The sequence below is a fragment of the Phytophthora sojae genome (assembly GCF_000149755.1).
Source record: "Phytophthora sojae unplaced genomic scaffold PHYSOscaffold_1, whole genome shotgun sequence".
NCBI classification, from domain to species: Eukaryota; Oomycota; class Peronosporomycetes; order Peronosporales; family Peronosporaceae; genus Phytophthora; species Phytophthora sojae.
In genome coordinates, this window is record NW_009258115.1 from 4332085 (window position 1) to 4347168 (window position 15084).

Genomic DNA, 15084 nt, shown 5'->3' on the forward strand with positions numbered 1-15084 from the left:
GCTGGAACGGCGACAATTCGAGCGTCTCGCGGGAAAGAGCGACTGACCAGGCATGCGAAAGATGGGCGGTGAAGCCTAATTAGCCAACACGCTCACTAGAGGCGAAGCCAGTGGCGTCCCGCTGTCCGTTGTAGTGTCAGCACGGGTAACACCGGCGCAACCAGCGCCGAAGCTTCAGTGGAACCGGCCATGTGCGACAACGATGAAGCTACTGCCGATACCGGGGGTACTGACCGCGTTATCAATGATTCAGTAATCTCCGGTTAGGAGGCGCGACGGCTCTCGTGAAGAACAGGCCCGCTTTTTAGGTGTTCTAAAATTAAGAAATCATAAAATGATGAATACAAATTTACTCATTTCTGATAATTGCAACTACAAGGCCACCCATGTAGCAATCTGCACTTTCCGTCGGTGGGAAAAACCACGAACACCACATGTACTCATCCAAGTACGACTCGAGTCGGTCATTGCTCATCCCTCTCATCGACTTGATGTGCCGTTTGATCCTCGTTTCCCATAGGCCCTCGATAGTGTTAGTACGCGTACCATAGACAGGATCGACAAAGTTTAGGCTGTGATTCACCCATGAGTGCGAGTAGCGCATGCTCAGCAGCGTCCTGTTGTTCTCCAGCGTGTGCTGCTTGTTGCCTCGCTCGCACACGTATGTTGCGAACATGTCCGACATTATGTGCGTGCTAAACATGGATACACAAACGATTAGCAATGTAATAGCATAGCCCCCATAATTCATACGTACCGATGTTCGATGAACCGTTTAATAATAGGAAGCAACATGGCTTTGGTGCGCACGACCCGTCCAAACCAGCGCCCCGTGCCCCGATCTACACCACCGAAGAGCCAGAACTCTTCGTAATGGCGACCTTGGTTGTACTTCCGCTTCTTTGACAGACTCGTTTCATCAATTTCGACGACCATGCCATCTCCGCCGATCTAGACAACATAGAAAGCAATATGTAAAACAACATTATCGTAACGGTAAAGCAACATTGAGTACTAAACTGTAAGCATACCTTAAACTCGGATCGAAGCAGCTCTTTCGAGCATGTCGAGCGGCAGTACGCATAGTACTCATGTGTAGTACGTAGCGACGTACCCGCCCACTCAGCCGCTTGCTCTTGCGGGAGCCGCATGGCCCAGCCAAGGAGGAGGCGCACAGTACTGCACAGCTGCAGCTTGCTCTCGTTAAAGAACGAGTCCGTGAGCAAGCCGCGGCTGGCCTCCTTGCCATCGGCATGCTGTGTGCGCCGGCAGCATCGCCAGCGCTTCCGCGTTGGCGCTCGGCGCATGAGGAGCTGGCACTTGGGGCAGCACTTCTCCCTGTCGATTAGGCCCACCACTATGCACCACTCGACGCAGAGCGCCTGTTCGCTGGTTACTTTTAGCACCGTGTCCATAGCGAAGAGGCTCTCGTCGTCAAGGTGGTACTGGTAGGGGCTGGCGGTCGACATGACAGGGAGGCGAAGCGTGGCTGGGGGCTTGCGGAGGAGGCGGCTGCTTTGCGAATGAGAGTGTGGGAGCCAGAGTGTGAGGCGAGCCGGTGGGGCGGCTTCGAAAAGCGGGCTCAGCATGATGGTTGCATACAAAAAAATATACTTGCGTTTTGGCGCGCCCCCGTTTTCGGCGCGAAAGCTGGCCTGTACTTCCAAACTCGATGGATGGGACGCACATCTAGAAGTTCGTGTGAACTACATCACAAATGACGACAATGGTTGTCCGATTCTAAATTTAATCTGGCTCTTCAGATTTAGGAAGCGGGCCTGTTCTTCTCGAGAGCGACAGTGCCAAAGTTTGGGTACATATGGCGCGACCAGGAGCTCTATCCATGTGGGCCGAACTCGAGGGGTGTGAGTGTCCCAGATCAGCGTCTATGTTTCCCAAGACAAACGAGCGGATGCTTAGTCCTCGCCCTCGGAGTAGACACATTTCTATACCCACCACTTCTTTCGTCGCTCCAGAGAGCCCACACCGCCACCAATGAGGGTGATAAAGCGCTGCTAATGCACCGGTACTTTGTAATGCAGACGTTCGTCGTAATAATATTACACCGGAGTCTTTGAGTCACTCTGAACCTGTGCCCGAGCAGCCCCATGTTGATCCTATCTTGGGATGGTTACTACCGAAGGCTCGGTTCCAGGCGTAACTGCCGAGCGCTCCACCCGATGAATTCTCCGTTGTGTCTGCCAGGGCGTACGAATCCATTTTGGGACCGAAAAGAAGCAAAGGCTTGTTTTCAAATAGAATGAGTTTTATTTGCTTTATACACGCATCCTATCTAGTGGCCCACATTGGCTTCGATCTGGTTAGCCTTCTTAGCATCTTCTGTCTCCTCTTTCTCATTACGCACTTTCAGTAAATCTTCCAAATGCGAGTCTCGTTCATAGCAAATGTTCTTCGTGTTGGTTCCGCTCATGGTCGGTCTAGCTAACTCTGTTTTAAGTGACGCGTTTTGGTTGGGCCTTCCGGACCTAATTTCCCTAAGAACGTTTCCGTGTAAATTGCTTACCAGCAATCCCCAAAACTGCATGGGGTACGCTTCGTTTTAAGGAGGTTTCATGAGCGGATCAATTGATAAAGGTTTCTGTTAGCTTCTGGTGACAAAACTTCTAAATTTAATTCGTATAATGGGCATGGCTGGTATAACATCAGCCCATAAAATAAACTAAATGAGCCGCCCTCGAGAGGAAAATGCTTGACACGTCGCTGTGAAGGCCGACATGAAGCAATGTGTACACTGCTGGTCACTACCATGACATCACTGTGATTGTGTCGTGTTGGAACACGCCGATTTTCTAGTAGAAGTAGACACAATCCCTTAAGACAACACCCACCGAGTCGCGATGAGTAGCAATGACTCAGCAGACTTGTCGGGTAGTTGAAGCCCTGCTTCACACCCGTTCCTCGGGTTGGTTGTTTCCCCTTGTGCACCGTGGTTTCTATAGGCAACCAGCAAAGCCTCAGCACCTCCATTCACGAGCGACGACTGGAGTGCTCACACGCACACTAACCCCACGGTCCCTCCAAAGGAAGGTTTCTGGCCTCCGGTAGGCTGTTCGCGAGGGTGTCAGAGAAATCTCCGACGGTAAGATATCAATGGGAAGCACTTAAGCTCTAACCCAATACACGACGACAATTCACCCTTCGTATACACGGCCAATCTCCTTCTACTCTGCTCTTGACCCTGCCGGATGAACACTCGCTACGATACTAGTAGGCGTGCTCACCGACAGGCATGATCCCCCCTAACCAGGTTTACCTTGGTCACGGGTCGTCCACCGTGCGCTGGCGTCTTCCTTGCGCGGTTTAGAGGAAAAGCTGTTCTGTGTTGTTGCCCAAAGGGCTTATCTGTTCTATCTTATCTTTCCTATATTCCAATACAAATACTAAGTCTAAACGTGTCCGTTTCGGATCTTCTAGCACCAACAGTCGCCATCGAAGAGTCGCCGAAGACTCGTAGGTACGCGAACCTAAGGTAGGTGCGTCTTAGGTGCGAAACCTCTACGCATCGACGTCACGATCCATCGCCGACATGTGGTGTGGATCACAACTTCAACTCCGGGACGTAGCCATCCGCGACGGTGCTTGCGACGAGGAGACCATCACTCACGGTGATCTTTGAGGCAATTCTCGACACCATAATTGAGTGTCCTTGCAGCTTACGATTCTGTTAGATCCTGCGCTCAAAATCGGGAATTATAATTTGACTTGAAAATTGTATATACATCGTACTTTTTATATAGACCAATAGAGACATATATATCGAACGGTAGTCACCCCACGTTATCTTCTAATTTGGATGGGTCTTAGGTGACAGGACATATGCCTCAGACGGGACTGTGGCTACTACGGCAACGTGGCGACGCCGCCGGCGTTTGACCCGTAAGACCGCGCGCTTTACTACTTTGTGCTGCTGGCGACTGAGCTCCAGCACAGCATCTTACGCCGCATTGTCTTCACTCGCGCGTTCGCGCGTCTCCATTATCGCCAATTCCCCGATCGCTGGGCGGCCGACGGAGGCGGCGACGGTGGCGGTGGCAACGGTGGCTTCAGTGCTAGTGGCGAAATCAGTGAGGGAGGGGATAGTATGAGCGGCGGAGACGGTGGAGTCGCTGGTGGCAGCAGTATTGGTGGCGATAGCGGAAATGGAGCTGGAAGCAGTGTTGGGTATGGAGGTTCACGCAGTGGCGGAAGCAGTAGGGGGAGCCGCCGACGAAAAGCCCCCGCTAAGCCAAACAAGCGAGGGCACCCTCGCTGTGGTCCACAGCGTCACACCCACGGCGGAGGTAAACAACGGCATGGTGGAAGTGGACGTTGTCGCCGAGGCAGCAATTCTAACCGTGGCCGCCTCCGAGGTCGAGATGGCGGATCAAGAATGTAGCCCAATGGCCCACTCGACCCTATAAATGAATATGGCCCCCTGATATATGGAGAAACAGATACTTGTGAATCGGGAGTGTACATGCTGGGGCTACCGGAGCTGACTGTGATGATAAGGTGGCGTGATTGCAGGCCGTGCGGCAAAATTTGGGAACAGCCACGATGTGCCTGAACGGACTACCAATGAGGGGCATTTGGATCAACTGGGGCGTATGGATCTGTGAGGCGTATGTGGTACCTGAGAGTTCGTGAAGACCTTCGGCTTCAAGTCGAACAAGAATTACGGCGAAGGTTTCAGCTTGCCGGTCTTTTTACTCATTTTCTGGACGCTACAGGTAAACAAAAGGTCGAATCGATTGCCTACATGCCAATACAGCTAACTTTGGTGCGAACACGTTTCTTGGAGGTCTACGCCGATTTGAAGACTGCTGCCGGTGATACACCGGGGTTTTCAGCTCCGGGGCACTCGACTCGCCCCACCCCAATCACGGCAATACCAGATAGGTGCATCCTATCCATGTACTGCTACATTCGCGACAACCGTCTTTCAGGAAGAGTCTCAAGAAACGTAGTAGAGCTCAAGGAGAGTTTGACATTGAGGAGGAAAAAAGGCGGGAGTAGGTGATAATGAGGACGAGAACGACGACGAAGGCTCAACGAGGTGATAATGAGGACGAAGACGACGACGAAGGCTCAACGAGGTAATAATGAGGACGAGGACGACGACGAAGGCTCAGCGATCAGCGAAGAAGAACAAGAGGAAGCCGAAGAAGAAAAAGAAAAGAACATGGAGCCTGAAAGTGATGGGAACGTGGATAGAAGCGGGCATGGCGAAGATCATGATACCAACGAAACCGAATCGGAGGCGGGAGAAGCGTTCGTAATTCAAGACCCGACGGTGGTGACAATCTTCAACATTTCTTTCAAGAACTAGGATAGAGTAGGTAAAAACGTGCGCCGAGCAGCTGCGTTCTGAGGTTGCACATGATGCGGCACATCTATACACCTGCGCTGCACGGTCCTACAGGAAGAACGTGCGTACTCCGCACTAAACGTTCAACATAGGAATCTTGCACTCATACTGAAGGCCGTGTGTGGCTCGTCTTGATGTCTTGAACGTGGCGATGATAGACAACCAGTTCGTCGTTGACCGTGTTGCTGTTCTCTACACCATGCGACTGTACCAAAGCCCTCCTACCGTGCCACGTACTTCGGTTTCTTATTCGATACGAGCCATTATGAGATTACAGACGCGAAACACCTCGCACGTCATCATTGGTCGGCACTCGCTTTATTTTGGTTCTACTGAAAACTTGCATGACCACTTGAATTTAGTTGACTGGGCTAAATCGCCTCAATTCATCTGCAATAATTCTATATAGCTCCTTTTTGTGCAACCAAATATCGCTTTAGACCTGTGTTGCTCGGTGGATGAAAAATGAATTCGGCTTGCATAATAGCGGTTGAAGGAACGACCCCAACTTGCCAAACTTGGACAGAAATCAGAATATTATTTGTCCAATGTCAAACAGACTGAATCAACTAATATTAGTGTGTTTAACAAACCAGACGAAGGCTCCACGAAAAAGTTGTACACTATCTCACAAATTGGCTAAAATTGTGTTCGGAGCCACCAACGGGACCACACCACTATAGATCGGCTGCTAAAGCCACATACAGGAAGGCGACGTGTACTTACTCCGACGTATACTATGTAACATATGCTCCTGCGAAGTTACTCTCGCAAGCCTACACTTCACTATAGATTTCCACTAAACAATCAGTCGTATTTTTAACCAAGACAGGGGCAAGAATCAAGGTCGTAATCGTCGAGCGATTGTACCTCAGTTGGTTAGTGACAGACCAAAAGCGAGAGCAAGAAATGGTGTGTAGCGATATGAGACTGTAATGGGATTACACGAGAGTTACCCGAAGGGTTACGAAGTGGGTACACAATGTCTAACCTAAATCAGTAGGATAATGAGTACACGGCTTCAGTGCCACTGATTATGCATATGACTAGGGTTCAATATGCTAGATAGTGAACCGGATACATTTACACCGTAGGCGGCTTGGCCGCGCTAAAGGGAAATACATGCAGTGTGAGATTCACACAGGTAAGAGTTAAGGGCTAACTCTTGGAGTCCGTAAGGTGTACGGACTCGTACGTTCTGGTATTAGAACGGGCTATCTTAAGCTGAGACTCTGTGAGTCTGTTACGTCTTCCTCTGGCGCTAAAGCTACGGTAGCCCCGCTGCACTTCGTAGCACTTGTAGTCAATCCGACACCTGAGTCTGTATAGACTGACCCTCTGTGGAGAATGGAGCAGTTCGCTCACTTGCCCCCGAACAAGCAGGATGCGCTTAAAAAGCTTATGTCCTTGCTGGGCCCGGAGGGTGTGACGCAACTTGCGCAGCAAGGCCCCGACGCGGTGAACGCGCGTCTCGAGGCGTTTTCATGCTACGAGAATGCTCTGCTAGAGCACCTCAAGCAGAGGATGGCGACTGCCGTGGCGCCCCCTTCGTCGTCCGACGCGGGAACAAGACCCAAGCCGCTCATGTTGAGCGTGAAGACCTTCGAAGGCAAGGAAGGTGAAAGCTTGATGCTTTGGGCCCGTGGGGTTGAGATGGCTATGAGCTCAGCTCTACTCCGGACGGAGTCGCAGCGCGTGGCACTAGCTATCTCGAAGCTCGGTGGGCGAGCGAGAGAGTGGGCACTAACGTCCGGGATGTCGGTCGAGGTGGCCTTCCCGACGTGGGACCAGCTGAAACAGCAATTGTCCCGAGTGTTTGCTCCGCCTAACGAGGCGTATCGCGTGCGCTCACGCTTCCTGGCGACCAGGCAGAGCAAGAAGGAGTTGATGGACTATGTCCAAGAGTTGAGAACTCTCATTGCTGGCATGTCTGCGGACCCCCCGCCGGAAGCAGTCACCGTTACGGTGTTCATGGAGGGCCTCCGCACTGGCGTTGCCAGGACGGAGGTGTTCCGAACCCACCCGAGCTCTTTTGAAGAGGCTGTGAGCGTCGCATTGAATGCGGAACACAACTTTAAGTCGTCGAGACTTGGGTGGAATGCGTCTTACGCTAGCGCGTCGAGTGGTCCGGAACCCATGGACCTCAGCTATGCTGAAGACGAAGAAGCCGAGCTCCGTGCTGCTCAGCAGCGTCGCGGTATCCGCCGATGCTTCATCTGTGGTGACACCCGTCACCTTCGTGCTGGGTGTCCGCTGCGCCATCAGCGCCAGGCTTCGTCAAGCCACTCTTCGAGTTCGAGCCAGGGCTCTGGTTCGTCTCGGGGAAACGAGAAGACCCAGTAGGCGCGGGGCGGCCTACTGGGGAAGTACTAAGATCTATTGAGCCTCGGCGAGGTCGAGTTCGACAGGACTTAGCCCCGAAGAGAGGAGTACTCTCTAACACGGAACGTGTATGCAAGCCGGGCTTGCTAGTTGTCCAAGCTTGGGTGAAAGGCTTCGCGAAGCCATGGACGATTTTGATCGATTCGGGAGCGTCGGGTAACTACGCCCGGCGTTCTACGATGCACGGAAGTCAGCTTTATGCTGAGGTGCTGATAGCGCGCGGAAGTGACATCGTCACTGTTCGTCTCGCGTGGACCTGGGCGTGAAGGTTTTGGATTTCGATAGCGTGGAACGCTGTCTGGTCTTAGCCCTCGATTCGAGATAGGATCTCATCCTTGGTATGGCATGGCTGGAACGCCACGAGCCTTGGATCAATTGGAGGTCGGAGACCCTTGGTGCTACGCACTTCTCTCCTGGTGGAGCTTTGGCGAGTCATGAACCCACCTCTGCTAGGAAGCAGAAGCGCTTTTGGCGCGAGCACTGGACCGAGTCGGTCAATGTGCTGGACATCGGAGTATCCGAGTTGGTGGGGACTGCGTGTGTCGAGAACGAGCGTTCCGAGCTTGACTTGCGGACGGCAGGTGGAGCGGCACTAATTCCGCTGAGCGGGGGTGCGTCGGAGGGCGGCGCCCTGCTGCGTGCCAGCGACGGCGCGGTCGGTGCGATGCCGAAGGACCATGGGCTTTGCCCGGATAAAGATCGTGGGGGTGGCACGTAATCCACTGAGTGGAGGCTGCGGATCGTGCAGCTCTTCGCTGAGTGTCGATAAAGACACTGGAGCTCCCCTGGAGCTGAACGAGGCGGTGACACATGGCGTCAAGACGCACGCGAAATCACGGAGCTCTTCAGGGCGGACGGTGTCCATGAAGAGGAGGCAGCGCTGCAAAGCGCTGGCTGCGAGACGCAAGGCGTCTGCGATCTCACGAGTCGAGAAGGGTGTGTCGAGCGGTGAGGCTCCACCCGAGAGCGAGCAGCTCTATACATTCGTGAATGGAGTGACGGGAGACGTCGACGGAGGTATCAACCTCGACGACTTGCCCTCACTGTCTGCTCTCCTGGAGCCGGACGAGATGTCTTTGGCCGAGTTCGGCGAAGCCTTGAAGGCTGGAGACTTGGCCGATGTAGTGGTCATACGACCCGAAGAAGAGTTGAACTCGTCCTCGCTTCTGGATGAAGCTGTCCTGGAAGACACCAAGAAGGCGCTGAATGCGCGGAGCGGATCGGCGATCATGAAGGACCCGTCGGATCCCTTGTATCAAGTGGTAAATGATTACCAGGACGTGGTCTCGAAGGAGCCGCCCTCGGGGCTACCTCCGGATCGAGGTGTTCGACACGAAATCGATCTTGTTCCGGGAACGAAGTACTGCGTGACGAGGCAGTGGCCCTCGCCGAAGGAGTAGTGTGACGTCATTGACGCGTTCTTCCGTGCGAAGCACGAGGCGGGCATGGTGCGTGAGAGGAAGTCTCCACACTCTACGCCGACGTTCTGTGTTAGAAAGCCGAATGGCAAGTGGCGTATCGTGCATGCTTTCAACGAGCACCATTCCGGCGCAGACGCCGATTCCTCGGAAGGATGTTCTTCAGAACAACATGACAGGATGTACGATGTACAGTGCGCTCGACTTGGTCGGTGGATAGTACCAATTGCTCATGAGGACGAGCGACATGCTCTGGGAGTGGTTGGTGATGCCCCAAGGGCTTTCGAACGCGCCAGCGACGTTTAATCGTCTTGTGACGCAGCTCTTCAGGCCCCATCGGGCGTACGCGCAAACGTACTTCGATGACATCTTTGTCCACAGTCGTGCGGAGCACGGAAAGACTGATATGGAGAACCATGTGGAGCACCTGCGTGCTGTGCTCGAATGCATGCGTCAAAACAAGTTGTACGCCAACATTGACTAATGCATCTTCGGAGCGGAAGAGATCCCCTTCTTAGGGTGCTTCATCGGGAAGCGTGGCCTGAGGGCCGACCCGGTCAAGGTCAAGGCCATTGTTGACTGGCCACTTGCGAAGAACCAGAAGGATCTTCGCAAGTGGCTTGACTTGGCCAATTACTTGCACAAGTACAGCGAGAACTACGCTGAGATGGCTCGGCCACTCTCCAATCTCCTGAAGAAGGATGTGGAGTGGTGTTGGGACACCGAGCATCACGATGCGTTCGCGGCCATTAAGGACAGTCTCCTTCATGCGCCTATTCTGGATTTGCCAGACCCCGCTCGTCCGTTTAGTGTCGTCTGTGACGCCTCGGACTTTGCCATCGGCTGTGCACTGCTGCAAGCAGACGCCGAGGGGCGCGAGCGCGTGGTTGCGTTCGAATCTCGCCAGCTGAAGGCTGCACAGGATTGGAGATGCGCCCACCTGATGAGCCCTCATATTCGGTGTGGAGTCACGCATCCTGTCCGTCCGCCGACTTCCCTAACTGCAGGATAGGCCCAAGGCGCGAAAGTGTGGCCAGCGAACGTATCCTGGCCACTGCCTGCATTGGCTCAGTCAAGTTGTCGGGCTACCCCACTGAATCGGCCCCCCAGACACGATCATGCGCACGCAAGACCCTGCTGGATGAAGCCTCGTGTTGTCCGGACCGGATCGTGGTGCACCCGGTGATGGCGTACCGAATGAAGTAGTGCCACACCGGATGGGGACAGACCGGATCGTTCATTCGGTCCGCCCCCCGTGCCCACACTGGATGTAGACGCACCAAGAACAAGCCCAGTGCGCGCCGCGTGTGTTCGCACAGCGGCGTCGATCCAGACCGGACAAGACCAAGATCCCCCAAGATCCACGGGCAGCACCGAATGAGCCGCAGATCCAAGGGAGAGGTCCAGTTCCAAGACGAAGAGACGATGTACCCAGATACCTCCGTCATCATCTGATGAGTGTACCCGAACAAGTGTCGCCGTCAACAAGTCTCCGCATACCGAAACCAAGACAAGCATACTGAAGAACTGCCAAGAAACACAAGCATACTCAAGACAAGCGAAGCATAGTGAAACCTACATTAAAGTCAGCGAAGTGATAGAAGATAGCTAGGCAAACGTAAGATCTAAACAGAAACCAATTTGCCGAAGAACACGCGGGCGACTCTGTGCTCGGGGCAGAAGTAGCACCCCGACTTTGACGTCTTCAAGAGCCCTCCAGGAGACTGTCTGCGCGCGGTCTAAGCCAGTTTAGGGACGCTTCGAAGGCCTCACTGGTGTAGCTAGCACTGGTGTAGTGGGGACTCAAAGGTACCAAGACAAAGTCGGCAGTGACTGGGGTTTCGCGCCCCGGAGTGACCTGTGAGAGCTTTAATTTCTATTTGCGTGCTCTAACCGGGCATCCATTTCATATTCCCTACTGTGTGTCTTTGGTGGTTGAGGTAGTCACCCCCCCAGACCGAATTGATTGACTACTGTGTGATAGGACTGAATTATATTTTGTATTGTTCCCTCATTCTGTGAGGGTGGTGCGCATAAGTGAGTGTGCATCCAGGGCTGACCAGTGCCGTGGGTGACGGCTCCGAAGTTGACTGGTGTATAGACCCCCCACCCAAGGGTCTCAAAGGATAAGTGGTGGCTGTATATTTTGTGACGTTTAGCTCGGCATTGTATTTCTGTGTGTTGGTTATTCTGAATTACGGATCTGACTGTGGTCCCTTTCATTCGGTCTGACCTTCTGTTAATTCGGTGCGGTTTATCCCAGGAACACACCCAGCAGACTTTATTCTGTATCGCAACAACTCAACTCGGTGAAATCCGGTCCGCCAAAGGTAAACGATACCTATAGGGGTTGATACAAGGACACACGCCAAACACCGGACTGCATTAGTGCGATTCGGTGCGTCCAAGCGGTTCCAGGCCCGGGTCATTCAGTGTCCCGTGGGCTGCTTATCGCGTGGACAATCTCTGGTACTCCGAACCCGAATTCATTTCGGTCCGGCATAGTGCGCTATACACCTGGACGATAAAGGCGTTCAGCCGCATCGCCTCACTCTGGGGAGCAAGGAGTTTCAAGACTCGGACATGGAACTGTCAGTGCGGCTGCACGCGCGGCTATACCGTTATTCCCTCGATGGAGGCCTGTTGTTCTACAACAGTGGCCCCGAGGATACGCCCCGCGTGGTCATCCCTCATGATGAGGATCTGAAGTACCGCATCCTCTATGAGGCACACGACACGCCGCTGGCCGGCCATCTTGGCCATGAGAAGACCTACAGCTCGGTGGGCACCCACTACTGGTGGCCAAAGATGCACAAGTGGACGAGCACTTACGTGCGCACGTGCGAGACGTGTCAGCGAGTGAAGTCGTCACCTCATGCTGCAGCGCCGTTGGCGAGTTTGCCTGTCTCTTCGGGCTGTTGGCAATCCATGAGTATGGACTTTGTGTTTGGCCTGCCGGCGGACGCGGCGGGCAACACTGGAGTCGTGGTCTTCGTGGACCAACCGAGCAAGATGGCTCACATTGCGGCTGTGCCGGATACCATCGATGGTAAAGGTACAGCAACGCTGTTCTTGGACCGAGTGTTTCGACAACACGGACTCCCGGAGTCGATTGTCTCGGACCGAGACCCCCGCTTCACGGGCAACTTTTGGAGCGCGGTCTTTGCGGTGTTTGGCACCAAGCTGGACATGTCCACGGCGGGCCATCCGCAGACCGATGGTCAGACAGAGCGCGTGAATCGCGTCGTCGAGGACGTGCTCCGAAGCATTTGCGCCGAGACGCAGAAGCGCTGGAGCGCCATGCTCCCACTCGTTGAGTTTGCGTTGAACAACGCCGTGCACGCCTCGACAGGCTACACGCCGTTCTACGTGAACAGCTTGTCTCATCCCCGCGTCCCGCTGACGCCGCCACGTGGTGGCCTCGGGCTTGGTGGGGGAGGAGAAGCCGACTTAGCTGATTGGCTAGCCGATGTCAGCCCGGCTACTGTTCGTAAACAGGGTGACGCTTTCTTGTCGACGCGTCTCAGTGTCTTACGACATGTGCGTGACGCAATGGCTGAAAGCCAAGACAAGCAAAAGGAACATGCAGATGCCAGAGGCAGAGGAAATGTTGAAAGTTATGAAGTCGGGGACCTGGTGCTGCTTAACGCTAAGAACCTACCTACACATGCAGTGTCAGCCGTCTTCAAGACGAAGTTGCGCCCGCGCTTCATCGGCCTTTTCAAGGTTGTGGCCAAGAAGGGCCTTGCATACACACTCAATCTTCCGAAGAAGATGCGGACGCACCCCGTCGTCTACGTGGGCTTGCTCAAGCCGTACCAGGACCCGATGCAGGTGCAGATGGAGGCACCGAGGGTGACGAGGCCACAGGTGAGGAGGTCGCGGTCGTCGAGGACGCGGCCATCAACGCGGGCACCGCAGGCACAGGCGGAAGAATCGGCGCTGGAGGTGCCGCGGGCACAGCGAGAGCCGCAGGCGCAGGAGGCGCAGCAGTCGGAGCCTGCATGCGACCAGGAGGTCGAGCTGACCCTGAAGGACAGCCTGCTGACGCTGTAGCTCCCCGAGCTCCCGGCCACGCTGCTCATCGCGATCGCGATAGTATCGCACCCAGTCCTCCAGGGCCCCAAGGCGGTCCCAGACCTCTCGAGGCACCTCGATCCATCGCGTCCGCTCGGCGAGTTCGTCGAGTTCGGTGGCAGTCCGGCCCAGACGCGCATCAAAGTCATGGATATGATCCCGAAGGCGACCCGCCTGCTGCCGCGCCTCCAAGAGCTCACCTTGAGTCGCAAAGGGCCCCCCAGCGGCCTCCACCGGCTCTGTTCGATGAGCATGGGAATCTACATTACCATGTGGAGCGCCTCCTGGCGAAGCGGCGGTGCCGGGGTCAAAACCAGTATCTGGTGAAATGGCGAGGGTACTCTCACTCCGAGAACTCATGGGAGTTTGAGGTGCCCCTCCGCCAAGACTGCCCAGACGTCGTGGACGCTTTTGATCAGCTTGATCACCAGCGCCCCGATGGCTCAAGGCCGGCACGCCGACCGTCCCGCGCTTCCCGGCAATAAGCTGGGGAGCTGCTGGGTCAGCCACATTGCTTCGAGGCTGACCCCGAGCCACATCGCTCACTCCCTCGCGGGAAGGAGCGGCTGGAGTGCTCGAAGGAGCGAAGCGCGCAGCGCTAAACTGGGTCTGCGGCTGGGCGAGTGCCGAGAGGCTGCGCTTGGCTCGGACCTTCGCGAAATCGAAGCGGAGCTTGCGTTCAATGCGAACATCCGCTTCACTGAAGCTGGCTCGGAGAGCGTCCATGGAGCTGAGCTTCCGGCTGTGCTCGGCCCAAGACTCGAACTGAGCTTCGTACTCAATCGAGTCTTCCCCCGGGCTGAGTACGACCAGGTACGTCCGCATGGCGGGCACGGACTTCTGCTGGGCTTGCAGCCGCAGTCTCTCGCAATACTCCGCGACAGTCGTAGACTGTGGAGCCGCTCTCGCAGAGACGTACGCAGTGCGAGCTCCTCCGGAGTACGGGCCGTGGGCCCAATGGCGTGCAGCGCGAGAGACTGCTGGCGACAAGCCTCCGCGGGGTCGCGAGGCCGGAAGCCGTAGGCGGCAGCGCCGGGGTTCAGCAGAGGCCGCCGCTCGGGGCTCAGGGAGCGCATGGGAGCCATCTGCGCCGCAACCTTCTCGGACTGAGCTTCGTCCAAGGGGTTGGAGATGACGGGGCCCAGGGGCACGTCTTCTACACGAAGCGGCGAATACCGCGGCTCCGTGAGCTCGCGCAGCTCGTAGAGACCGGAGGAGCGTTCACGGAAGTTGAGGGAACGGGTTCGGAGTTCGCAGCGGTGGCCGCGGCTCCTCCCTCGACGGCGCAGCGCGCTCTGCAGGTGGACGGCTCGGCGAGCGCACAGGAGACGTGCGCGCGGGGCGCTCTTTGTCACGACGGCTCGGAGAGCCAACTGGGGCCGGCGAGCCTTCTTCACGGCGTGTCGACAGTGCAGCGGGGCTGCCGTAGCTTTGCGTCAGAGGAAGCTTAACAGACTCACAGAGTCTCAGCTTAAGATAGCCCGTTCTAATACCAGAACGTACGAGTCCGTACACCTTACGGACTCCAAGAGTTAGCCCTTAACTCTTAACTGTGTGAATCTCACACTGCATGTATTTCCCTTTAGCGCGGCCAAGCCGCCTACGGTGTAAATGTATCCGGTTCACTATCTAGCATAGTGAACCCTAGTCATATGCATAATTGGTGGCTCTGAAGCAGTGTACTCATTATCCTACTGATTTAGGTTAGACATTGTGTACCCACTTCGTAACCCTTCGGGTAACTCTCGTGTAACCCCGTTACACCCTCCCCACCAAACCGTGGACACGGGTGTTCACGCTTAACGGTCAACCTCCGGGTTTTGTTCCGTCAAGCCTCCT

The 15084-nt window shown here is 55.1% G+C and overlaps 3 protein-coding genes across 3 annotated transcripts; 2 read left to right on the forward strand and 1 right to left on the reverse strand.

Moving 5' to 3' along the window:
* Window positions 1-464: 464 nt before the first annotated feature.
* On the reverse strand, window positions 465-1589 carry PHYSODRAFT_261596 (hypothetical protein; the record flags this gene model as incomplete). Its single annotated transcript, XM_009516705.1, has 5 exons — window positions 465-523; window positions 547-695; window positions 758-951; window positions 1032-1054; window positions 1115-1589. 5 exons carry the CDS (start codon window positions 1587-1589, stop codon window positions 465-467), a joined length of 900 nt encoding a protein of 299 aa, XP_009515000.1.
* A 1958-nt stretch (window positions 1590-3547) lies between these two features.
* PHYSODRAFT_321473 (hypothetical protein) lies at window positions 3548-5329 on the forward strand (the record flags this gene model as incomplete). The annotated part of the gene is made up of 5 exons (XM_009516706.1): window positions 3548-3626; window positions 3903-4085; window positions 4156-4370; window positions 4528-4622; window positions 5047-5329. The coding sequence occupies 5 exons, from the start codon at window positions 3548-3550 to the stop codon at window positions 5327-5329; spliced, it is 855 nt and encodes a 284-aa protein (XP_009515001.1).
* Window positions 5330-12720: 7391 nt separating this feature from the next.
* Window positions 12721-12993, forward strand: PHYSODRAFT_395617 (hypothetical protein; the record flags this gene model as incomplete). The annotated part of the gene is made up of 2 exons (XM_009516707.1): window positions 12721-12784; window positions 12842-12993. Coding segments are annotated over 2 exons (216 nt in total), but the record flags the coding sequence as incomplete, so codon positions are not given.
* Between the last annotated feature and the right edge of the window lie 2091 nt (window positions 12994-15084).